Source organism: Triturus cristatus, chromosome 2_2 (genome assembly GCF_964204655.1).
Source record: "Triturus cristatus chromosome 2_2, aTriCri1.1, whole genome shotgun sequence".
Taxonomy (NCBI): Eukaryota; Metazoa; Chordata; class Amphibia; order Caudata; family Salamandridae; genus Triturus; species Triturus cristatus.
Genome location: NC_140582.1, coordinates 590,262,204 through 590,288,848, shown reverse-complemented (window position 1 = coordinate 590,288,848; position 26,645 = coordinate 590,262,204). Strand labels below are relative to the sequence as shown.

The 26,645-nt window shown below is 42.4% G+C and overlaps 1 protein-coding gene across 2 annotated transcripts in view; it reads left to right on the top strand.

Moving 5' to 3' along the window:
- FSTL5 (follistatin like 5) overlaps positions 1 to 26,645 on the top strand; it is a 2,810,134-nt gene that overhangs the window by 1,007,569 nt on the left and 1,775,920 nt on the right. For both annotated transcript variants that reach the window (XM_085641771.1, XM_085641770.1), the window contains exon 4: positions 95 to 343. In XM_085641771.1, coding sequence (XP_085497897.1) covers positions 95 to 343 — 249 coding nt within the window. The remainder of the gene's footprint in view (positions 1 to 94; positions 344 to 26,645) is intronic.

Here is a 26,645-nt window from a genome sequence, read left to right as displayed (position 1 = left end):
AAATGTACAAAATCACTTCTCCTATCGGGATACCATAGTTGCATAAGAATATTACTTGTAAGCTCAAACTAATCGTCGGCTTTCTTGTTTTTAGGATATGCTGTTCAAGACGGACATTTTGGAACTTGCGATAACAAGTACTGTGGACTGGGTCAACACTGTGTCATTAACAAGGAAACTGGGCAAGCGGAGTGTGTGTGCATGGATCACTGCAAACCTCATTACAAACCTGTTTGCGGCTCTGATGGAGAATTCTATGAAAACCATTGTGAGGTCCACCGGGCTGCCTGCATGAAAAAGCGGAAGGTTACAATAGTCCACAACGAGGACTGCTTCTTCAAAGGTAAGCCTTTCTAAGAAACGCGTGCACGCACCAGCTCTTTGCCTTTCTTACTCTGCAAAGGCTGCAAATAAAATCAACCGCCTGGAATGGCGATGCATTGTCCCTTTTCACTGCAATGTAGACAAATACACGGTGGATGTAATGTAGTGAATGTCTTATCAAAAAATACAGAAGGCCTATTTCAAGCATTCCTTTTTGTTATATTTATAATGAGTACCTCATGCAAATTTTGGAATTACATTGCTAATCTTTTTATGTCATCTGTACTAGTTTTCTTTACATTGAAAAGTGTTTATTGTCGAATCGTGCTTTCCGTTTCCCATTAAAAACATTTTTGCTCATCCATAGAAGAGAAGTGCTATAGAAACTCTGGGCCTCATTTACATGAGGCCTGCGGTGCTGGAGAGTCCCTTTTGTGGCTCTCCAGCAGCACAGGCCTCTCAATCCTATCTATAAGGTGACGCAAAACCACCCTGCGTGGCTTTGCATGGCCTCATAGATATGGAGTAAGGCAAAGCAGCGCAAGTCACTGCCCTGCCTTACTCTGCGTCAAAGAGGCAGTCCTGGGCCCCCGCAACACCATGGATTTTGAGGGTACCCCAGCTTTACAAAGTCATGTAAACCTGGGGCAGCGTCAAAGGATTAAGCCTCCATGAGGGAGGTGAAACGAGGAGAAATAACTTTATTGCTCCTCATTTTTTCCTTTTTCTATGTGTGCTGCATTAGAAGGAGAAAAATGCCCCCATTGCTTGTTTTTATGCAGAAAGGTGTTCCTTCCTGCACAAAAACAATCATTCCTACAATGCAGACACCCTTGCACCATGATACAAGAGTGCCTGCATTGGCGCAAGGCAGACACAATGGAACCAGTGCAGTGGAAGAGGACATGAATGCACCGCATCTCACAGATACGGCACATTCCTGCCCACTTATTTTGACACACGGCAGCACAGCAACGTGACTTGCTGCACTGCGTCAAAAACTCATAAACAAGGCCCACTATTTCCAGCTCTGTAATGTGCATTTATGCAAGTCCTTCACATATCCTGATACAATACAAAAAGTTGGGTGGCAAATCCTCTTAGAACCAGCCGACGGCTGAGGCTGTGTTCTACATTTATTGATTTAAAGCACAACACATTATGTGCAGGTCTTTTCAGTTGGTAAAAATGTTTCTATGCATTAGTGTAGCATACTTTAATTGTGGAAAATTATTAAAGAGTGTGATATCAAAGGTTATGGATGTTTGCCTTGTGATACCAGACAAGAGAAGTTTGCAGTGATACTAATATTTTTAAGACCTGACTATTTCATTGTTCTAACAGTATTATATAAAGATGTTACTACGTCACAACATTTCAGGGGTGGGCGGAAGTAGCGGCATTTTGCTCCATAGAATTCTGCAAAGTTACATTTCAACTCTGCGAGATTCCATGGAGTTTCGTGAGCGGTCATACTAGGCGAGGTGTGCTGATTTTTATTAATGCGGGGCGCTTGTTCGGCGCTGCGAAACCAGCACGAACAGCACCACATGTGCTTCAGAGGGCACTGCTCTTTAATGCCACTTGAGTAGATTTTTTACTTGATCAGCTGCTTTCTCGGCGCAAATAGTTAGGAATGCCTGCGACCATCCGTATAGAGAACATCTCCCTGGGTGCTGTCCTAGCAACTGGAAATCATCCTAGGGGATGCCAATTCTCACTCATGCTCACCAATTTCCCATTGGCGAGCTGCACATGAGAAAAACCCTGCCTAACGGCGGTTGCCTAATGTTTGCTGGAATTCTGTGCTGGCAAAGCTCCTCAAACTCTGCCTGCATAGCGGAATTTATTGCCTGCCCCAGATTTTTAGGTGGCTACCAAGGACCACCAGCAAAGATGCTCCAGATTTTCTTAAAATGCAAGAAGTACATATTTCCCTTGTTCTTTGGGTCACAGAGTGACAAATGCCAGCCCCTTTGATCAGGGTCATAAATCCTTGCAGCCTCTGCATTATTCTACCCTGAACAGTATTCCTATACTCTTTTGTATAGTGCTAATATGACTTCCATGTTTATGAAAAATAGATCCTCACTTTAATCAATACTTTCCCTTTTCATGATCAATAAATGCTGAATCTGTTAACTACAACTCCTTTAGAAGTTGTAAACTACCTTAAGTTTGTTTCTCCATGATAACAATCAAACACAACCAGTATTCGTAGGAAGGAGAAGCAGTAGCCTATGTCATATTTGTTTATGAGATTGATTATTTTGACAATAACTTTCCCATAGGAACGTGACTCGAAATAAGGTGGTCTCACAACGACAAACAACAAACACAACTCATATTTGAGAAAAAGAATCAGTAAGCATCTTCCATATTTCCATGACATCTAATTTATTTCTTTAAATGCTTCTAAATTGCGATTCAGACCCAAAGGGCTTCGGAGCACTGTATGACTGCACAAAAAAAGTAGTACACAGGTTTGTGTTGGTCAAACGATGCTTCGTGGTGCACAAAAGGTAGGTTTTTAGGACCAGAAGTGTTTGCATGGAGAAATCAGGAACAATATCTGAATAATGTGCTAGATCATTGTAAGGAATTATGTGACTTTTTTGAATCATTTCTCATATATTTTTCTCTTAATTTAGAAGTAAAGTCTATGTGGATTGTAAAATCAACATGTTTTTTCATTGGAAATTACAGCTTCGCTCTGGAGGGAAATTGTATACTTTAAAACAGTTCCTCCAACCTGGGAAGTGAGGCATATTCTCTCAAAAGTGTACTAGTTATTGATGTTCTTGGTCTGGGCCAATCCCTCTTCTTCATTTCTGCTCCTTTGTTAAAGGGTTGGAGAGTTCATGATACACACTCTTCACTATATATGGAACGTAGGTGCTTAAGATACAGTAGTGGACATCTAGGAGAGTGGTCCCTATGAGGGTTACACAGCTATGCTACTGGGTTTGGTTTCTGTTTTTAGAGGGGAAGTTTGCATAGTTGTCTCACTCACCCTTGCAACTTGTTCGTGGTTGGCAAATGAGTATGTTAAGTTGAATAGATATCATATTCTACGCTACGTTGTGTGGTATGTGATATACATGTACAATGTATTGGAAGAAATAACTGACATCATTTTCATTGTTTTTCGATGGGAATATTCCCTCCTTGGTAAACAGGTGTATACCCCTTCCATGAATGCTTGATTGCCTTTAAAAGTGGTATCCTGACTTTTGTTTTGGCTCTAGTGTGATGTCAATCTATTGTGTGTATTGCCACACATGCCTCATAGGGACCATCGGATTCCTGTCCCTGCCCGAGGTGCATCCTAGGAAGTAGTGGTGTCAGTGCACCATGTTTTGTGAATCTTAAATGTGACCAGGCCTTTTTGTGTGTCATATACAGCACAGTCAACTGCCAATCTAATATAATGTTCCAGTGTTATGTGAAGCTAATGAACATTATTCTGACATCCTGTCTGTAAGTTGAGTGAATGGTTGTGGTGTGATGAATGATGAGGATAGCATCGCCAGAGATTGAAAGTGATGCAGCTGGATGGTGGAGACCCAGACACTGAAATGAGTGAATAGGGACACAGGTGCCTAAATGATGCCTATATTCACATTATCCCTCCTACTGTAGCCATTCAAAATCACATAGAGCAGGGAGAGAGTTCTCAAGATGGGATGGGGGGGGGTACAACTCTCTACTGACGTTTATGACTGGCTTACAATCCTGCAATTTCAATTTCTATTGAATTGTGTATTAATTTGTTTTGCTCTGAGATTGAAGCATCTTCTTTTAACGATTGGATAAAAACTGGGCTGGACAATAGGCCTTTGTGTCTGTTGGTTGGCTGTTGAATTCTGCGCTCTTGCCCCAGCTCTAACTCCCTTGGAATCCCTTGACTGCTCGCCACCACTGCTCTGAGAGTAAAGTGCAGAAAGGGCAGGTTCAGTTTGCAGAGCCATAGTACGATAGACCTCAGAATACAAATGTCAAACAACCTCAATCAGCAATGTTGGGGTCCAGTAGCCAGGGTCTGCCCTGTGACGTCCGAATGGAGTCTAACCCCTTATATGCTAGAAGGGCTGTGAAAGGTGTTCCAACTACTACAAACAGCATACAAAGCCTATGGGTGTTTCTTTATAACAACCCACATTTGACTGAACTAAAATCACTACAATTCTCGTCCATAAGTCCCTCTGTCTTCTATTCTTAGATAGAAAACATATCCTTTTTTCTCTTTCCATTCCTCAACGAAGGGGAGCAACTAACTCACTCCTGCTATACCCCAATGTAGGTTTGTAAGGGAAATGATGGTGTTTTGAGGCACCTCCACACTTCAAGTCAGTGTGGGTTAATATCATCTAAGAAGGTTTTGGACAGGATGACACAAATCCCCCCTCAAAAAACGTTGATGTTTCTGCTCACATACCTTCTGGCCCCTCCAGTTATTACTCTTGAGCTCTTCATCTTTCCCTAACTTTTATCTTTGAGAAAAGTGAATGAGGAAGGTAAGCACTAATGCCCAGATTGCAACATTTACTAGAATTGTCAATGAGCCGATTTCTCAGGAGCACTTGACACTTCATTAGCCAAGAGTCATACGCCTTTAATACCCATGCTTCACCGGAGAAAGATGCTGAGAAATCATGTGCTTGGTTCTCCGTCATAATACTCGAGTGGTGTCATATTGTGGCATTGGAAAACATACGTTCTAGACTTCCATTTGCTCGGAACTAAACCGCTCCTGTCTTTGCTACTCTAACACTACAGCGTCTAACCCTTCTTGCAAAACATAAACCCACACCCATATCTGTTAGTCTTACAAATCTCCCATTTACAACAAACTGCACGCTAGCACTTTCCTTTATTATTCTAAGACTCATGGAATACACCAAAGTGTCACAGGAATTTAAGACACAGATATCAACAGCCTTATCTACCTCTCCACTTTCTGGATGTCAGCGTGTACACCGGGGATATGAACGAAAAAAACACTTAAAAGTCGACAAATATAATTCAAGGCATTTAGTCAGGGCGCCTTTCAGCATAGTTTAGAGAAAGAAATGGCAGAGGTGTTTTAAAATTGATGGGTTTAAAAATTTAGAAAACATCTAATCCATGGAACATTAACTTCTTTGGGCAAGGTGACTGCTACTTTCATGCATTTAGAGATGTGAAAGATATTTGATCTAATCAGATTGCGAGGGTGATCATCTAATTGTCAATAAGATGAAAAACCAATAAAGACACATAGGAAATAAATTAACTGGGTGTTTGACTTGTCATTTCCCTTCTTACTTCAATCAGACTGTTCTGATGGTAACCAGCAAGGAGTTAAGATATTTTCCTCCCATACCTTAGAAAATGAAATTTCCAACTGCTGTACAATTTCACTGCACTACAATTCCCTTGAATGCCATCATGCCTGGGCCCAGCGAAAAGTTGAATCATGCTTGTAAAATCTTTATGTGAATTTCTTGGGATTTCATGACATGCGTTTGTGCATTACTTTTGCTCACAGGAGACTGTTTTGAGCAAGGAAATGTATTATGGGAATATTAAAACCTCCACAGGGAGACATTTCTGTTCAAGAATGTCAATAAACAGTATTTTGTGTGACTTTTGTTTGTGAGGAATGCCTTCACATTCAATTTTTACAGGAGATCCTGACAGAATACAATCTGCTTAATTTAGTCTTTGTTTTCCATTTTTTTGCAAAGAAAATTATGCAATTTTAGCAACCCCTATTTGAGATTTGCCATATAGTTGCAAAGAATCATGAAATTGTGGGCTGAGATCTATTGTGAATGTATCCCATTTCTTTTTGGACATTTGACTGTTGGGGACCACAGTAGTGGAAGCTACTGACGCCCTTTTCATAATAAGTGCAATGTATGAACTACAGAATAAACTATTATCGTATTGTTGTTATGTAAACATGACCACGCTGATGATGCTGTTTTTGTTTTAGCGTCCTGTAGAAAGAGATGATGAATCGCTGATAACTACTTTACTGCTTCTTACACAGGAATTAACACTGATGTTTTCTCTACGTTCAAACATGTATTTTTAGTAAGAAAGATGATCATGTAAAATATTGTCAGTTTTCTATTGCAAAGGCTGATATAGAACATGCTGGCTTTTAGGTCTGACTTAGAGACATACTTAGATATCTGACAAGTTCATGTAATCACAAATATAGCTCATACAATTAAAAACAAAAAATAAATTAATACGTATATTGGATTTAGGGTCAGCCTTCAAGAGACATTGCTCTGTTGGAATACCATTGAATAATGATGTTAGGCCATAGAACAGCATACCTAGTATACCCAGGGAGGGGAATTTCAGCCCCCTTCTGCTATTTTCTTTGTTGGGAGTGTGAATCCAATTTTAGATAAGGCCTCTCATCAGCCGCTTGGTATGTGCAGTGCCAGCCAATTTGGGTGCCTGTTTACTAGTTGGTGCACCAAATGGTGCATGCATTGACAGGGAAAGGGGCTCTGTGAGCAGTTAGGCTGACACAGACCATGAAATAACATGTAAATATTTAAATTCTTACATTTTATGTATGTCCTTTATGACAACCAGCAAATTCAATTCTAATTTCAGTTTTACATAATATTTAAGGATCTAATCCAAGATAGCCACAAAGACTACGGGATCTGTAGTTAAAGCTTCACCGTCTAACTCCTTGATTTTTTTATTGGATACTTGGATGTATTTTCAGGCGAGGGTGACGCACCTTCATATGTACCCGAGGTTCCTGTGTTGTACAGAAGCCCTGCTGATCATTGCCCCAAAGGAGCACCGTGGTCATTTGCCCCCTCTGCAAGGGATGTAGGCACAAAGGGGCACAAGTGAAAGTGCAGGGAACACAATGTACAATGGGGTCTTCTAGAAACATCCCCAATTCCTCACTCTCCTTGCAATGTACCTTGCCCATCACTTTGGCGGTAGACAGCAAGCTTGCCCAGCACTAAACATGCCCCTGAAAAGTGGGCTATATGTTGTTCTTCAGCAATGTCTCACTAGAGAATTAATCACAATTACAATATTACTGCATAATCAAAGAGGAACCCTTTCCATACAGCTGTGCAGAATGCACTGCTGTCAAACGTGGGTAGCTGTGGTATATGCATGTTTTCCTGTTGCTTGTGGACAAAGTGTCCCTCCTGCTGGGGATTCTATACCCAGGCACTGTAATCTGCCCTTGCCGGCACTAGACCTACAGTCTTTACTGCCAGTTTATATGTAGAACTTATCCTGCAGGCTGTCCAAATTTGGTAATAGCTCTTGGACCATGAAATTAATCCTGGGAGTGAGTTCCGTGATGGATCCCGGCGAAGCTGTGTGCTATAGGCCTTTGCACTTCCTGCATGATATCAGTATGCAGGTAGAGAAGGATGGGGTAGCAAGGCATGTTCAGAGAGTGACACATCTCTTCAGAGAGGGAAGGTTTGGAGGGCAGTTTTCGTCTCAGTAGATTGATGGGAAAAAAATTGACATAGAAGATTTACTTAGGTACATGACCTATTATCCCCATCACTTAGTCTTGATTCAGCAGAACTTCTCACCCCACCTCCTGAAGTACGCTTTCTCACGTATTGTAAAAGTAATTGTTACTAACAACCTCCTCAACCCACCCTGAAACCTGACTAACTCTCATCTTTTACACTATCCTGAGACAAGGTTACTCTCAGCAAGGAACAAAGCTCTTGTTAAGTTTCACACCATGATATTCCAAGCGTCATTGTTTGCCACACTTTGCCAGCAACATTTTCTTTTATTCTCTCACCAGTGGCATTACGCAAAATGATGGGGCCTATCTTACACAATGTTGTGAGGGGCCCTGACACTTCAATATCTCACAGATATTCATAAGCTTTGGTTTTCAGTAGAAAAGCTGCCCACTCCCCCCCTACCACAGTGTCGGAGGTACCTGTGTCACTCCACCAGTTCCCATCGATTTCCTATTGTTAGCTACCTTTAAGGTCAATCCTAACAACTACCACTTGGACTACATCCAAATTGCACACTCCTTGTGTGCTGTGTAGCAGCTTTCATCTGGACATCATACCAATGCCCTCTGTCCAAGTGCTTAGCAGAATCCTTGAAGCATACTTCATAGAATGAGAAGATCCTTAAAAATTACTATTCCCCCACAACAGCTGCTTACTAGCACCTGTAAAAGTAAACCCTAGGCATAGTACTAGGGCCTAATGGTATTTTATTTATTTCTATTTTCTGATACACACTTTCCCACTAACTCTCTTCACCTGCTCTATTCTTGTGCCCCAACTTTGAAAACGATTGTTCATTTTTTTGTTAAAGAGATGAATATATTGGGAATAAAGTAGCATGTCCAACAATTCTGATGTAAAATGTGCTTTTTCTCAAAGAAGTGGCTACACTTTTAAAGATGTAATTGATGCTCTTCAATGTCGTTTCCATGGTTCACCCTTATTGCTAAGACTTGTAGAAGCCAAAGCCATTTTCCTTCAGAAAGGCCTTTCATATTTTGCCCTAAAGAAATTATTTTTCAGGTAACTCTTTTACATGGAGGCTAGAGTCAGAATGTCTATTTTTAATGGCTTAACAAATAATCCAAAAAGTACGAGACAACCTAATAATGTGGTTACACGCACATTTATTTGATTACATGTCCTTATTTGTGGCAGCATTAAAGTAAGAAGAACCTGCTTAGATCCCTACAAAACACTAATTGTTTGTTTCTTACTTTGAATTATTATTCTAATAGATGTGGTTTCAAAGAAAGTTTGAACACGTAATAAATTCAATTTGCACAGTGTGGTTTTATTTTTTTTTTTTTTTTTTTTTTTATTGAGCAGAGAAAGGAAGATACATTATACATGGTTTCAAGCATTGCATTTTAAATAGCAACAAGATATATGCAAAACAGGAGAAAAAGGAGAAGAATATTAATTCTATTATATCATACAATGCATCAATATTAAAATACAGTGCAAAATATAGAGCCACTCCATTCATCTTTTCAAATCTCAAAATAAAGTGCAAATGCAGTAGCAGCAAATCATGACTTCATAAAGTAAAGTGCGAATGCAATGAAGATTAATTCCCCCTAAAGTGCAAATGCAATATCAACGCGAAATTCTATCAATGAAAAGAGCCATATTTGGGTCTTATAGTGTAAAGAGTAAAACGATTAAAGTGCAAGTGCAGATAACAATAAATAAATACATTATAGATTCACCTCAAGGGAATGCAAATCATGGCTTCATAGAATAAGGTGCGACTAGTAATGCACAAGAAGATTAATTCCACATAAAGTGCAGATGCAATATCAACAAGTAATTCTATCAACGAAAAAAGCCATACTTAGGTCCTATAGTGCAAAGAGTGAGGTAGTTAAAGTGCAAATGCAGCTGGCAATCAAAAAATACATTGTAGATTCCCCTTAAGGGAATGCAACCTTTTTCCCCCCCACAGCTCACCCCAAAACTTTCCAAATCGTAAAAAAAAAAAAACTACAACGCACAACCTGAATCAACATGTCAAGGCATACAAGTCTAAGCAATTATACATAGTCGTAGATGGTTTGACCCCATACATTTTTTTTTTTTTTTAAAAAGTCATCGAGAACCAATAGATCCGGAACTATCCTTAATTACGAGTAGTTCTCTAAACGCCTTCCAATTTTTATCAAATTTCGTTATTCCCCCAACTCTCCTAGCATAGGCCTCTTCAAATTTAAAAGTCCTTTTCATTTTATTGAACCAAGCTAGATGGCTTGGTATCTCCTTTGATTTCCAATTTTGAAGTATCAGAGAGCGGGCCACCATACAGGAGATTGCTATAAGAGCTTTATCAGCGCTTGATAGAGTAGCTTCCTCCCTGACACCCCCAAATAGTGCGATTTCAGCTTGGGGAGAAAAACACTTACCCAAGGCAATACCCAAATCGCTAAAAATTTCTCCCCAAAACTGGTCCAATAAGGGACAAGAGTAAAAAATATGATGCCACAGTGTGGTTTTAGATGCATATATTTTATGCAGTGAAGGAAGTGAAAATGTGCAATTATGCAGTATTACAGATTAAAAGAATGCACAAAAGACACAACATATATGCAGAAAAGGGGACAGGTTGTCATGAACATAAATCATGTGCAGCGTGTAATGGTAGTGATGAGTTTCTCACAGCATTTTTTAAAACATATTTTTTTCGTTTTATCGCAAAAATAAGCAAAGCACAGTGTAGTTTCAGTAAATATATCGATTTTCTCACAGTATGTTCAAACTTCAGAATCACTTCAACTTGTAAGGTCAATCTTTTGGTTCTTCACACTAGAGGAAACAAACCATAATCGGGACAGGAATATTGGGCCTCAACTCCTGATTTTTTGATTAAGATTATTGGATGGCTAGCGAAATTATGTGAATGTTTAAAGGGCCAACAAAAATGGGAGGGAGCTGATGACAATGTTGATCAATCGTTTTTATGTTGTGGTGATGGTTTCATACAGATAATGTGCACAAGGGAAACTTCAACTTTAGTGGCCATTGTTTCTATAAACTTCATCACTTGACCATGTTTTTAGAACACTCACTGTGAATTACATGATGCAAACAAGCCCTTCACTAAAACCACTCACACCCATTGTTTGGTATTAAAAACAAGCATTCGCAATGCAATAGGTCTCGGATTTACACGAGTTTAAGCTACTGGCATTGCAAACGGCAATGCTTTTTATTCAGGTTTCAAAATCAAAAACAATAATAAAAGGCATTGTCATTTACAATGTCAATAGCTTAAATTCGAGTAAATGCAAGACCTATTGCATTGCAAATGCTTGTTTCCCTTTCTGTTTCCCTATTTAGTCCCCTCTGCAAATTCCTGTCCCGGCGAAGGAACCAGCTAGAACAAGCCCCCGTGAAAAGCATCCAGCAGTGTGGAGCAGCGTGGGGCAGTTGTGCAGGAAAGGGGGGGGGCGACACTGTTTGATCGCACAGGGCGGGCGCCTAAGAAGGGATTCTAGGCAGCAATCTGCAGGATATGAAAGTGGTGTTTGCTCCTTTTAGCCTTTTGTAGAAGAGGGAAGTGCTGGTTGGCGCACGCCTCCACTCTCCCACCTGAAGCAGACACCTGACAAGTGTGAATGCATGTAAAGTGCCTTAGGGGCACTGGCAGAAAGCACTAGAGAGTCAGTTTGGGCTCAGAGAGACTGTTAAAGTTCACCAGAAATGTGTCTGTTTTATTTTTTCCAACAAGAATGTGAGAACTTCAGCATGATGCTGTTGAGGGTTACCAGCGGGCGGCCTGGGCAAACCAGGAATGATTTATATAAGCACAGACTGCGAGAACATGGGAAGAGTCATACAGGCACTGGGGCAGGAAGATATAGGCACTGGGACGGGGCGATATAGGCACTGGGGCAGGGAGATATAGGCACTGGGGCAGGGAGATATAGGCACTGGGGCAGGGAGATACAGGCAGTGGTGCAGGGATACATGGGTAATAGAACAGAGAAACTCGGACAGTGAGAGAGGGATACAAGGACACAGGGACAGAGAGCACATGGGTAGAGTGATACAGGCAGTGGTGCAGGGATACATGGGCAAAAGAACAGAGAAACACGGACAGTGAGAGAGGGATACAAGGACACAGGGACAGAGAGCACATGGGTAAAGTGATACAGGCAGTGGCGCAGGGATACATGGGTAATAGAACAAAGATACACGGACAGTGAGAGAGGGATACAAGGACACAGGGACAGAGAGCACATGGGTAAAGTGATACAGGCAGTGGCGCAGGGATACATGGGCAAAAGAACAGAGAAACACGGACAGTGAGAGAGGGATACAAGGACACAGGGACAGAGAGCACATGGGTAGAGTGATACAGGTACTGGTGCAGGGATACATGGGTAATAGAACAGAGATACACGGACAGTGAGAGAGGGATACAAGGACACAGGGACAGAGAGCACATGGGTAAAGTGATACAGGCAGTGGCGCAGGGATACATGGGTAATAGAACAGAGAAACTCAGACAGTGAGAGAGGGATACAAGGACACAGGGACAGAGAGCACATGGGTAGAGTGATACAGGTACTGGTGCAGGGATACATGGGTAATAGAACAAAGATACACGGACAGTGAGAGAGGGATACAAGGACACAGGGACAGAGAGCACATGGGTAAAGTGATACAGGCAGTGGCGCAGGGATACATGGGTAATAGAACAGAGAAACTCAGACAGTGAGAGAGGGATACAAGGACACAGGGACAGAGAGCACATGGGTAGAGTCTCTGATGCAGTCACTGGGGCAGGGATATATGAGCAATAGAACAGAGATGCACGGACAGTGAGAGAGGGATACAAGGACACAGGGACAGAGAGCACATGGGTAGCGTGATACAGACACTGGTGCAGGTACACATGGGTAATAGAACAGAGATGCACGGACAGTGAGAGAGGGATACAAGGACACAGGGACAGAGAGCACATGGGTAGAGTGATACAGGCAGTGGCGCAGGGATACATGGGTAATAGAACAAAGATACACGGACAGTGAGAGAGGGATACAAGGACACAGGGACAGAGAGCACATGGGTAAAGTGATACAGGCAGTGGCGCAGGGATACATGGGTAATAGAACAGAGAAACTCAGACAGTGAGAGAGGGATACAAGGACACAGGGACAGAGAGCACATGGGTAGAGTGATACAGGTACTGGTGCAGGGATACATGGGTAATAGAACAAAGATACACGGACAGTGAGAGAGGGATACAAGGACACAGGGACAGAGAGCACATGGGTAAAGTGATACAGGCAGTGGCGCAGGGATACATGGGCAAAAGAACAGAGAAACACGGACAGTGAGAGAGGGATACAAGGACACAGGGACAGAGAGCACATGGGTAGAGTGATACAGGCAGTGGTGCAGGGATACATGGGTAATAGAACAAAGATACACGGACAGTGAGAGAGGGATACAAGGACACAGGGACAGAGAGCACATGGGTAAAGTGATACAGGCAGTGGCGCAGGGATACATGGGTAATAGAACAGAGAAACTCAGACAGTGAGAGAGGGATACAAGGACACAGGGACAGAGAGCACATGGGTAGAGTGATACAGGTACTGGTGCAGGGATACATGGGTAATAGAACAAAGATACACGGACAGTGAGAGAGGGATACAAGGACACAGGGACAGAGAGCACATGGGTAAAGTGATACAGGCAGTGGCGCAGGGATACATGGGCAAAAGAACAGAGAAACACGGACAGTGAGAGAGGGATACAAGGACACAGGGACAGAGAGCACATGGGTAAAGTGATACAGGCAGTGGCGCAGGGATACATGGGTAATAGAACAGAGAAACTCAGACAGTGAGAGAGGGATACAAGGACACAGGGACAGAGAGCACATGGGTAGAGTGATACAGGTACTGGTGCAGGGATACATGGGTAATAGAACAAAGATACACGGACAGTGAGAGAGGGATACAAGGACACAGGGACAGAGAGCACATGGGTAAAGTGATACAGGCAGTGGCGCAGGGATACATGGGCAAAAGAACAGAGAAACACGGACAGTGAGAGAGGGATACAAGGACACAGGGACAGAGAGCACATGGGTAAAGTGATACAGGCAGTGGCGCAGGGATACATGGGTAATAGAACAGAGAAACTCAGACAGTGAGAGAGGGATACAAGGACACAGGGACAGAGAGCACATGGGTAGAGTGATACAGGTACTGGTGCAGGGATACATGGGTAATAGAACAAAGATACACGGACAGTGAGAGAGGGATACAAGGACACAGGGACAGAGAGCACATGGGTAAAGTGATACAGGCAGTGGCGCAGGGATACATGGGCAAAAGAACAGAGAAACACGGACAGTGAGAGAGGGATACAAGGACACAGGGACAGAGAGCACATGGGTAAAGTGATACAGGCAGTGGCGCAGGGATACATGGGTAATAGAACAGAGAAACTCAGACAGTGAGAGAGGGATACAAGGACACAGGGACAGAGAGCACATGGGTAGAGTGATACAGGGATATATGAGCAATAGAACAGAGATGCACAGCCACAGAGAAAAAAAACAGCACTGGTTTTCATGTCCGTGGCGGAGCACATTAAAGCTATATCAGACATACTGTGAAAACTGCTCGTTTCTTTTGAGTAGTTCGGTGCTATGCCCTGAAGGAACACATTTTTAACATACTCCAGTTTGCATTACTTGCCGAAGAGGCGCCGTACTTTCAAGGTGTCAAGGCAAGTTAGGAGAGAGAGGTAGAAGCGTGCTTTGATTGTAACAGGTAAGCAGCTATCATCTCTGTTTCACAAAGATTCTTATCTACGGAATAAATCTCCCATGTGTCTTCGCTCGATGTAAATGTGTGCTCAACATGCATTTGGCAAAATAAAAAAAATTGAGCAGCCATTAAAACTACTTTTTCTTGTTGAACACAATGCAATAGGTGTGGCCCTCCAAATAACTAGATCATGCTTGTTTTTTGCACAGAGATTCCAATCCATGGGTGATTATGAAACTGAAAAACATTAACAGTTGTTATTTACCTACATTAGCGAAAGGTTGACAATTTTTACTAGAAACCTAGGTTATAGAAAGGTGTTCATGGTTTGCATGCTGCACTTGTCGAGGGGCACATCTTTCATTTGCTATTTTAGAAAACTGAGGGTGAGTATGTATTACGTTCAGAATCAAATCAGACCCACCAGGTCATGTTTAAATAAAGAAGTTGTAAATTTTGAGATTTACTACCCGCAATTTACAGTGTTTTCCGCACGTGAGTCTCCCTGTTAAAAACTGGACTTTCGGTTCCCTTTGAAATTGTTCCGAGAAGAAATGAATGGCCAGTATCGATCTGATATCAAAGTCATGTGGAAAACATCACATTCATTATCAGCAGGAGGATGTATTGTCTGGTGCCAAGAAAAAACTAGCACTGGCACAAACAGTGCCTTAGGGAGCCCTGTTCACTAGCTCCTCCCGGTGCACTCCACTCGGCACCGACAATGTGCAACGACCGGCTCTACTCACCAGAAAAACAAGCATTTGCAATGCAATACGACTCGCATTTACGCGAGACGTATTGCATTGCAAATGGCAGCTTCCACATTTAAAAAAGCACAAACAGGAGTGGGGGGGTGAGGGGGGTGTGAAAAAACTGCGAACTGCGGGAGGGGGCAGGGGGGACACACAGGGAAGCAAATACTGTTCCAGTAAAGGGGCTGATAGCCTCGGAAGGAGCAAAATGATGACATAGGCGTCAGGAGGCGGGACTAACAAGCCAAACACCAATCAGAAAACAGAATTTATGAATAAAGCCAATCAAAAAGATGGGCAGAAAGTGGGTGGAGCTTCCCCCTCTATAGTGTATACAGCATCTCTCGAGAAGACAGCGCATGCGCTGCCAAGCCCGAGACCTAAAAACATAATAGGATTAAAATATCAACCTTTTTGAACTCCTACTCCTCAGATAACACTCAAAAGTAAGCAGTTGTAGATGAATGACTTTAGGCAGGGGCTGTTTTGTGTCCCAGACACTCCTGTAGAGCACTCTCTCCGGTTCTCAAACCAAATATATTTAGATACTGGCGTAACGAAACTTGAGGGGCCCCTCCGGACACGATCGGGAGAGCTCCGACCAGAGTACTTTGCTTAGAGGGCCCCTCGGAGCTTGGGGGCCCCCCGCACCGCGGGGCTGCAGGGTCCTGTGTTACACCACTGTATTTTGAGGGTACCAAAAACAGTTTCAAGATTAATTTATTTGGTGGATTCCGTAGCACAAAACTAATACACATCTCTGCAATCATCATCATCATCATCATCAAAATCCTTTATTCGATCAATTACAAAATGATCATAAAAGTACATGTATAAAAAAAACTATTTTCGATATTCAATTTCATTTAAAATCCAAAATACAATAGTTCATTTTAATCTTACTAAATTTTTTTAAATTAAATCTATAAAGGATTGTCCGTTTCCATGGTTTTACTCCTATTACATACTCTTCATCCAGTGGTTGGTTCTTGTGCTGGGGCTTTTCTTTTTATCATGCATGCCCATAGAAATGAAGCTAATGTAAAACAAGTCAGAAGATCTGATAGACTCTTTAAAAAATATAGTGCCACCCTACATTGTTTAAAATTTTGTTTTAAATAACTATTCCTCTCCTTCTTATACAATTTGCAGAATAAAACAAGGTGCAGATCAGTTTGTCTTGAGAAGTCATCACAGGGGCACAAAGTTAAATCAGCATGGTTATAACTTATAAGTTTTAACAGGGTAACCTAACATAAGAGGGATCATATTCAGACGAAACCTAATCAATATGAATCTATGAAGTGCATTTGTGACGTCTGAAAGATAAAAGAAATATCCTCTCTCTATCACTGGGGTATTGATCTATAGTTCACCATTGCCTGCTTTTTACCATAAGTTTCCCTTCTCTCAAACTCTACCCTCATCCTAAATACATTTTTGACCTTTTCTTTAGAGATCTTTCTACATTCATCTGGATCTTGAAACTGTTCGGGTAACCCAATCTTGTTTAGGAGTTTTTCCACATAGCACAACCATCTAGATCTCCTCCACTTATCCATATTTAAGCAATTCTTAATTATTATATGTGTCAGGGAGAGTGTGTCCCTTCTCCAGATTGCGTGCCACAAAAGGACAGGGGCCAATTGTATTGAGTCGGTGATATAGGGGAGTCCCAGTTCTAAGTGCAAAATGTAGTTAGGGGTCGAGGTGGGGAGGCCAACTATGGACTTGAAAAACTTGTTTTCTATAGTTTGCAGTGTACCCGTTTCGACAGTACCCCATACCCCCGCCCCATACGTCACTGATGCGGTAACTTTAGCCTGATAAATTTGTTTTATTGGCAATAATGGCCTATCGCCCAGTTTTTTAGCAAAGGACTTTACTGCTGACAGGGTTCTTTCCATTACCCCTCTGCGTCCTTGCACTTTTGTCCATGCCAAATCCTTATCAATAAGAACCCCCAAGTTTGGGAAGGAATCCACCACCTCAATCCCCTCATTCTCCACATGGAGGTACGGTGTTCTCTCTCTTTTCCTTGCCCCCACTATCACAGCAAAGGATTTGGTACAGTTCACCCTCAAATCAAGTGAGTCCATAAACGATACATACGAAGATATGAGGTGCTGCAGACCGGACCTAGTCCTGGCCATCAACACCGCATCGTCTGCGTATGCCAAGATAGGTAGAGGTTGTGAATTCAAAATTGGAACATCTCTTGTAGACTTGATAAGGGCTTATTCTAATCTATTTTTATAAATGGAGAAGAAAAATGGTGCAAGAACGCAGCCCTGCCTAACTGCTCTGGCGATTTTGAATGGGTGTGTACAGCCTCCATTTTTTTGTGTAACATACCGAGGCCATAGCGTTGGAATACATCTGTCTAATAAAATTTAAAATTAATTGGTCGACTCCCATCTCCCTCATAATAGTCACACAGTCGAACGCTGCCGACAAGTCCATGAAAGCCATGTACATCTTCCCCTCCTTCATCCTGGTGTATTTTTCTATTATAAATGACAGGTTTAGACACTGGTCTACAGTGCTCCTTCCCGGCTGGAAACCATATTGGGCCTGCATTAAAATATTCTTATCTTTGGCCCAATTCTCTAGCTTAGAGAGGAGGAGCTGTCCCATTAGCTTTGCTGTCATGTCCAGCAGGGAAATTGGCCTGTAGTTTTTTGGGTCAGACCTGTTCCCTTTTTTAAATATAGGGACGATAACACCAACAGACCAAGATTGAGGGGGGCCAGCTCCAAATATGCTGTTGATCACATTCATCAATAACGGAGCCCATAGGTCTAGTATTCCCTGAAAGAGATCTATTGGTACACCGTTCAGACCAGGGGCCCTGCCTGAACTACACAACAACAGGTTCTTCCTTACTAAGCTGAGTAAGAAGAATGAAAAAGAGGCCTGTTGATCATCTTCCATATTTAGAACAGGGGGTTGGAGTGTAGAGGCGAAGATACTCTCAAAATGGGCTACCCAAGCTTCCTCATCTACATTGTTGTGTTCTGTAGGGTCTGCAGGATTTTAAAAATGCGGTGCATTTATTAACCTCCAGAAGTCACGGCTGTTTCCCATGTTTGCTGCCTCTCTAAGGTCCTCCCGTATAGTTTATTTTAATGCCTTCTCTCTATTTCTTCTATTAAGTTTGTATTTAAACCGCAGTTCCTTGATTTCCTCCTGGTTTCTGGGTCTATTTTTCAGAGCATGGATCAAAGCTCTCCTTGCCGCTGAACATGGTGAGTCAAACCATCCCCTTTCAGATTTCTTATTAATATCTTTAGAACGTGTAAGGGTCAGTTTTGCCTGATCTAGGAGATCACAAAAGGCCTTTACCATTTTGTCTACTTCGGTCTCAGGATCTAGACATGTTGCTATATTATTAAGTGTCGCAGATATAATTTTCACAGTCAGTTTAGGTTGGTTAACATGGGCCCATTTTAGTTGTATTCCATTTCTTCTTGCCACTATTGGGGTATCTATATTTAAGATTGTTGGAGATTCCACTCTGGCTGTTTTTATCTGTAGTGATAGCATAGCATAGTCACTATAAATTGTAAATTGGTTTTCCAACCTAGTGGCTCTTAAACCAATAGGGGCGGTGACTAACATATAGTCAATAATTGACTCTCGGTCGTTTCGTAGGAAGGTTCCACCATTTTCCCTCTTAGTGCTTCTAGATCACCCGTGATTACCAAGTTTCTCTCTGCTAAGATCCTATTTAGGCAGTTGCCATATTCATTGTGCGTAAAATGGTTAAGGCTGTCCCCCCAGGTCCTCTATACCACATATAGGAACTGTGTTGTATTTACAGGGATATATATTAAAATCTCCCACCCATAGAAGATTAAAAGAACAATTACTGCTATTGTTTGTGGCGTGTTCTATCGCTTTGCCGACCTCTTCCACAATAGCATATTAATTTGGGCCAATCTCGTTGTTATAAGTATTAATTAAAAGCCACATGCCTTCTATATGTATCTCTAGTGTAAGAATATGGGAGTTTTCACTTAGAGATTCGAATTTCGATCCTTTCCTGGGAAATTGTTCGGGATTAAGGTCAGAATACCCCCCTTGGCCCTCCCCGAAGGTGAAGATTTGGCTGGAGTTTGTAGGAGCAATACACATTTACAAAAATTGAGTCAATCGATTACGTCTCCTGGAAACATATAATATCATGGTCTTGCCACATTTTTAACCAGTTTTCATTCCTTAATATTTGCATAATGCCTGCCAAATTCCATGAGGTTAACTTTAGGAAACTTTTACTAGGCTCCTTTTGTGGTTCACTCACGATTGAAACTATTTAATTGGAGGGAAGGTGGGGCTCTAGTCTTTCGGGGCTAATTCGAGTGTTTGTAGTGGATTGATGTAGTCAATCACATTCTTCCAGGTCAGTTAATGGCGCAAATCGTTTTTCAAGGGTCAGATTTTCCATCCTCCTCGAAACTCCCCCATTCTTCCACAGGCGAATCTCTCTTTGATTCAAATTTGGTCTTTGGAATGGCAGGTTAGTTGGTTTATAGAAATAGCCCAACGGTAGAACAACTATTCCTGAATCCATTATGGTGTCATTTCCCAAAAATTCCAATATGTGTCTGACTATACATTCATTATTAAAATTTAGAACAATACAATCACCTGCCAGATCCTTTCTCGCTGGACCCACCCAAACAGTCCTTCTAGCCATAATCATCTGCCTTGAGAGGTTCCCAACTCTCCCCCCGCCCCTTCAATTTTCCTGTCAGCCAATGTAATGCTTTGTGGATCAGTTGGCTCGTAGATTCCACTTGACCCTCATTCAACTTTGGTGCATTCCCTAGGACCAATGCCAGGGGAGCAGCTGCTGGCGGCAGATATAAAGTATGTACTTGATATCGTATTTGACCGGCAATTGCCCTATCTGGTCTTTGTAGTTCTACTTGGTTGTCTTGGCCTCTCTCTGCACCAAATTGCGTTTGCGTTTGTCCTTCAAATATAATAGCGGTGTTGGGGAACGGTAATAGTGGTGGATAATTGGTATCAATGGGCATATCTCTTTTGTTAGGGCCCCTCATATAACCCCTCCTATTAGTGTCACTCAGGTTAGTTTGGATTTGAGTCTCATGCCCCGAACACCTTCTAACATTTAGGTCACTACCCTCTAGACCTTTCACTAAGGGCGCCATTGCCCCAATAACTGTTCAGTTTTATCCAGCTGTAGTTCAAGGGCCAATAGCTTCCCCTTCATCCTTGCCAATGTAGCTGTGATAGGATTCAGCATCGTGGCTACTAGAGTCTCCAATCTGTGCCACATGTCCTCATTTGTCAAAAGGTCAGTAGTTGATATATCGGCTACTGGAATAGCAACTTGGTCCTGGTTATTCTGGGAAGTTTGCTCCTCGTTGTGGTTCCCTTTCTGTTTGTCTTTATCTTTGGATTGTCTGGGGGCCTTCACTGGTTTCTGGTTCTGTGCCCCCCCTCCTCTTTTCCTCTTCCTTGTTTTTTCAAAGGTACTTCCACTAGCCTTTGCTCCCTCTGCCCCCAATAGATATTCCAGTCTTTTTTGCCCATGTTGTTTGGGATGGGGTTTCGTTCTCTTTTCCGACATCTACTATGGCGCCTCTCTGTGTTTGCTCTGAGTATTGAATTAGAGTTGGGGATGATGATTCGGGCGCCTACTCATTGTATCCCGAGCTGGCAGAACCACAACAGATGTACTTTATTATGTGGATGGATTCAATTGTAGATAACAGTGGTGCTCTGAACGATAAAATGTCCCTGCTGTACACTTGTGTGCACAGCATTAAATCAGGCAAACACTCCTTCATAAATTTGCAAGCGCGCGCCAGTCACCAAAAGGACGCTATCTTTAATTGCTGACCCCGCTGCACTTTAAATGAACGCTGTCCTTTAATGCTGCTCCCGCTTTAGTTGGGGAAAAGAATGCGGGGAATCTCGGTATTCCCCGTGCGATTCCTGTTTAGCACCTCAACTCTGTTTAGGTGGCAGGGTTTACAAAATGACCCCTCTAAGCCGACCCCGGTATCACACACCCATAATGGTGCATGCGCGAGCCGGTTGACACAACTTCCAAAACCAGTGGGACACAGCCCGTCTACAGGACCCCACTTCCAGAAGTCTCGGGCACCGGTTTCTGATCAACCGTTACCTGGGGTCACGATACTGGCGCTGTAGTCGTATACCGGCGGCTCGTAGGGGAAGCTCTCCCTGTCACAGCTGTCTCCTAGGCTCGCAGCTCTCTTGCAGCTCTCTCCTGGCCTAGCAGATCTCGCGTGTCAAAGTCAAAATTAGGCTTTATTCGCTTTCAGCTTTTACTTCCTTTTTCCTTTTTATTCCACGTCAGGGACCCACTCCTTTCTTGCCCCTTACTGCAGTCCCGCATGGATACTCTGTCGAGCTGGCATTCGGGTCTCGGGAATTTGTCTTGAGGTTGCCCTTAGAGTTGTTGTGGAAGTCCAGGCCTCAATTTGCCTCTGCTCTAGTTAAATGCAGCCACGATAAGGCAGTCCATTCGAAGAGCCGGGATAATGAAATGAGGCAAAACCAAGGGAGGGGGCCCAGCCTCAGCCAGCCACGGACGGGCGCTGCGGGAGCCTAGCCGCGAATTTCAAGCGCCTCCTTAAATATTAGGGCATCACAATGCATCCCTGCGCCCGCTCTATGGGGAAATCTCTGCTCTATGGGGAGTAAAAACACTTTATCCCTCCCCTGTCCGACCACCCGTATGTTGTACCGGGGGGTGCCACAGGCTGAAGGTCGACGAGGGGTCAGGAGCACGGAACAGCAGCTCGGCGTCTCCCACGTTCACCTGCTTCCATTCCTGCTGTCCATGTAGCCCTAAAATCACAGACCAAGATCTCTGAATAATGTGGATACCCCAACTCCCGTCCGAAGAAATTCAGACTCCACTTCTGTGTGGCTATCGTGGGTCGTGACTCGTGTTCCTTGCTTTGAAACTTAGAAGATTAATGTAAGTTTAAGGAGAGCAGCGAGGAGAAAGATAGGCTCCTGGGACTACTCTTCCTGTCCCGAGAGAGTCACAGCACGTGATTTCCGGTCGCCTGGAATCAATGATTGACGTGATCTGTTGTTCAACTAAGTTTTTCTGTTTGTTCAGTTGATGCATACAGACATGCAAACTAGTGAAGATGAGAAACGAATTAAATGCAACTAAAACTCATAACATTTGTGAACGCCATTGCATTCTGTTTATGCCTCACGGTAATTCAACATTTCTCATCTATTGGAAAACAATAAATAGTTTTTCACTTATCTTACTTTACTTACCATGGCAAGGATCAATATTCTTCTGTAACACATACAATCATCAGCAATTGCAAAAGGTTTTGCTGGGTAGATTTTAGTAGTCTTTTTGCAATTACAATTCAGGTATTGACAGCCATGACAGGAAAGTTGTGATTCTATAAGAACTAATCAGTTGTTAAGTAATTTTTGGAATTATCTTTTAAGATGAAGAATAATTTACAGTAGCCATGCACGCTAAATCTCGTGACTCAAGTACTCCAGTGTTACTAACAATAGGTCCAGTTTTTCCATTCGTTGGACCCGATGTGACAACTTTGCTGCCTCTACTTTCCCAAATGATCCCTTTGGAGCGTGTCAGAGTGCTTTACTCCACACATGTAATATAGGAAGACACTGAATCATACAAATGTTTAAATCCAATTATAGGAAACGTTACATCTATACTAATGGGCAATATGTCTCAAAAGTGTTTTTTTCTGGAGAAACCCAAACTCAGGAATTAATAAATACCACGCTGGCTGATGTTGTCAATACTAAAAAGAATGTATTACTACTGGGAGAGATGAGTACGAATTTAGAAAAACGATTTACTTGCTGTGCTAGAATTGCACCTTTGAATGCTTTAAATGCTGCAGGAATGTTTACATTAGAAAATGTCCCGTAGGAAAAAAGGAATGTCACAATGTTTAGAACCCTAGTAAACAAACTGTGAAAATATTAGTTGATCACATGTTGGATTGAGAATGCTCTTAGAATGTTTGCAAATAAATGCATTTTAAAACTTTTTTGCATCAGGCACCCATTTCTTAACGTGTATATTAATGAAGACCGAAAGTCTTTTCACTCGACTCTTGCTCATAGTGGTATGAGTGAGACATTTATTAAAACTGCTTAGCATTACTGACATCCTTTAGAAATATGCTGTCTATAACATCCTGTTCATTCATCTCCTCACCCCATGTTAGATCATATGTTAGAATAGAAAGAGCTTTTTAACCTCTTCAGTGCCCCGCCCTTTCCACGCCCTGTGCCGGGCGTTGCATTAGCGGGTGGGGTTCATGACGAGATAGTCTCGTCATGGGCACAGCGCAACTGCGCTCCATGACGAGACTATCTCGTCATGGGCACTGAAGGGGTTAACCTGCGTGTATTAAAGAATGACTTAGAGACTTTTGTAAGTGCTGCTTCCGAATAACATTGAAAGTTGGCTTCATATTACTGACTAGCCATTGTTCACACATCGTGTTCATGGTGCATCCTTTAGCTTAGTTAAAAGGGTTCTCATGAGAACCTTCCCTTATGTAACAAGTGCTGAAATAATATGTATTGTTCATGACAACAGGAGCATTGACTGTGGGAATCGGAAGAAGAAGCATGGTGTGACTGATGACACCAACTTGGAACTATTCTCATTAGATATCAACTGAGGACACCTACCTAATTGTTATGAAAGTATGAACCTATATCAATGAGTGTTCCTATCTAGTTAGACACACGTTACTTTTCACATACACCTCATTGCCTCTGAATTCTTTGAACTTTCCAGGCCGTCCTGCTGCTGGATCTTTCCCTGTTCTGAGATTCTTCTTTATCGAGAGTTGATTTTCTTAAACTATTTCTGTGAGGTGACTATTTTTATTTTATTTTGGACTAATAGTAATCAATGCTACTGTTGGTACAGCAGCTGTAGGTAACTCGGCTGAGATTCCAGAAGTACTTTTTATGAGAAGTTCATCTTTTACTCACTCTACTCCAGAGGAACTCTTTATGGGTTCTATTTATAATAGGTCTTTAGTTAGCTTATAGGGTTTCTTTATGGAACACTGTGTAATTTCCAAACGCTTATTTCTAACCAAATCTTTTTGATATTTTTGTAAGTAAATAAACTGAATAAAGATACTTAGAGATTCTAACTTTATGGTAAATAAAGGTTTTTGAAACCTTCACCAACTTCTCATCATTGACTAAATAGCCAAAATCAAAATGTCATTAATGTTTTTGGATTATTTTGAAAGAGCTCTAATTCTCCTACGATGAAAAAGTCCGTCAACCCCTCCGGAGATGCAAGGATTCTCCACTGCGAGATTTGTAGGCGGGTTATATAAAGATTGAACCATCGTGGTGAGTTCTTGGGCTCCCGCACTACCCACAGGAACCTTTTGCTCTACCAACCTTAGAATTCCGAAATATGGAGAAAAAAACATGTGCCGTCTAAACCTAGGCCTTGCAACATTTATCCTTAGACTTGAGTCTAGTGATCACTGTGACACAGGAACCAAGCTGCACCAACTGACGAGCCCCAATCAGGGCAAATCCGGTCATGAGTTGCTTGTACTCGATTTGAGCGAAGAGCTGGCCTGGCAATTTGAACTCTAGTGTTGCTATTGGTGTATGATCAAGTGTGACTTAAACAGGTCTTATCCAAACAGAGATGGTGTGGGGGAAAAATAGCGATGGAATTGGATTCAGCCTGAGAATCACCAGTGACTGAGAATAATTCAAGCATTCCATTCCATCCAACATTTTTTTGCATATTTAAATGCAGTTCTTATGCAGCTCTTTTATACAAGTTCATCACTGATTATGCCATATAAGTTGGATTGCAAATTATGAACTGTAAGTATTAAAAGGATCTCAGTGACAAGCGCACTGACCTATTAATCAATGTACATAAAATACAAATCTGTGATCTGCATGCTACATGTTGTCCTTTGCAGTAGGCACGGTTTGCTGCTTTTTGATGAGTCGAAACTGTGACTTGACAAAACACAGGTCTCTCCAACAACAAAATTAACCATCAGTGTTGTATTGTCATTGTTATTACCAACTGAAAATTGCGGTCTACATCAGATTCTCTACAGCAGGAGTCTTTAACCCTGTTAGATATTTCAAAATGCATCTGTTTGTGACCTAATTATGTAAGCCATTGCAAAGTAAAAAAACTAAATCTGCCTCACCTTACAGGTGCTAACTTAGGGCTGTATGGCACTGTCGTATCAGTGCAGCTAATTATGTGATGGCCTGTGTCGGGTGACAGGAACTAGCCACTGAAGTCACTGGTGATGGTGTGTGGTGGTCTGTGGTGGAGACCAGGAGAATGCTTAGCAAAATATGGCTGACCTGTCCTGCGCACAGAGGCAAGCGTTCATTGGTGGGCCATGCTGAGCATAGCAGTTTGAGACTCCTTCGCCTTCTCCCACGTTCCACAGGACAAGCTTCCTTTCAACTTATTTCCTTTGTGAAATATGCTGGTTGCCTGTCAGTGGTTCGGTTGAGAGACTGCCTGGATTCAAATCAGTTACTGACAGCACTCCAGACTGTTGACGCAATAAGAGACGGACAGTACATACGAGACAGATAGTGAGAACCTTTAAAAAGTAGAGTGTGCAGTGCTGGCTAACCCGCTGCAAACAGGGTTGTTGTTGGCCATGCTTTCATTCTCTGTATTACAATGATGGCTCTATGATCAGTAACACCACCACCTGGGGTGGTGTCAATGATGATACAAGTGGTACAACATTGTAAAAGAGGTGCATGTGCCATCTGTCCATGTGAGTGCCTCTGTGACACACACAGTACTCTCCAGTAGCGGCTCGTGGAGGGAGTTCGGTGAGGCAGTGAGGCGGTCGGGGGAGGGGCAGGGTGGGGAAATGTAAACACCGGAATATGGATGAATGGAGGTAAGTACACATTTAAATTAATAAAACGAATTTTGTTGCACGCGCTGCATTGCAAAATGCGATGCAGCACGCGCAAAGGGATTCGTTTTATTAATTTAAATGTGTACTTACCTCCGTTCATCCATATTCCGGTGTTTACATTTCCCCACCCTGCCTCACTGCCCCACCGAACTCCCTCCACGAGCCGTTACTGGTACTCTCTCTTTAGGCGTTAGCCTTGGGGACTGCAGGCTGAGGTAGGCACTATCTGGCAGAGAGAGCTGCTGTGGCAACAGCTTCCGTGGTACA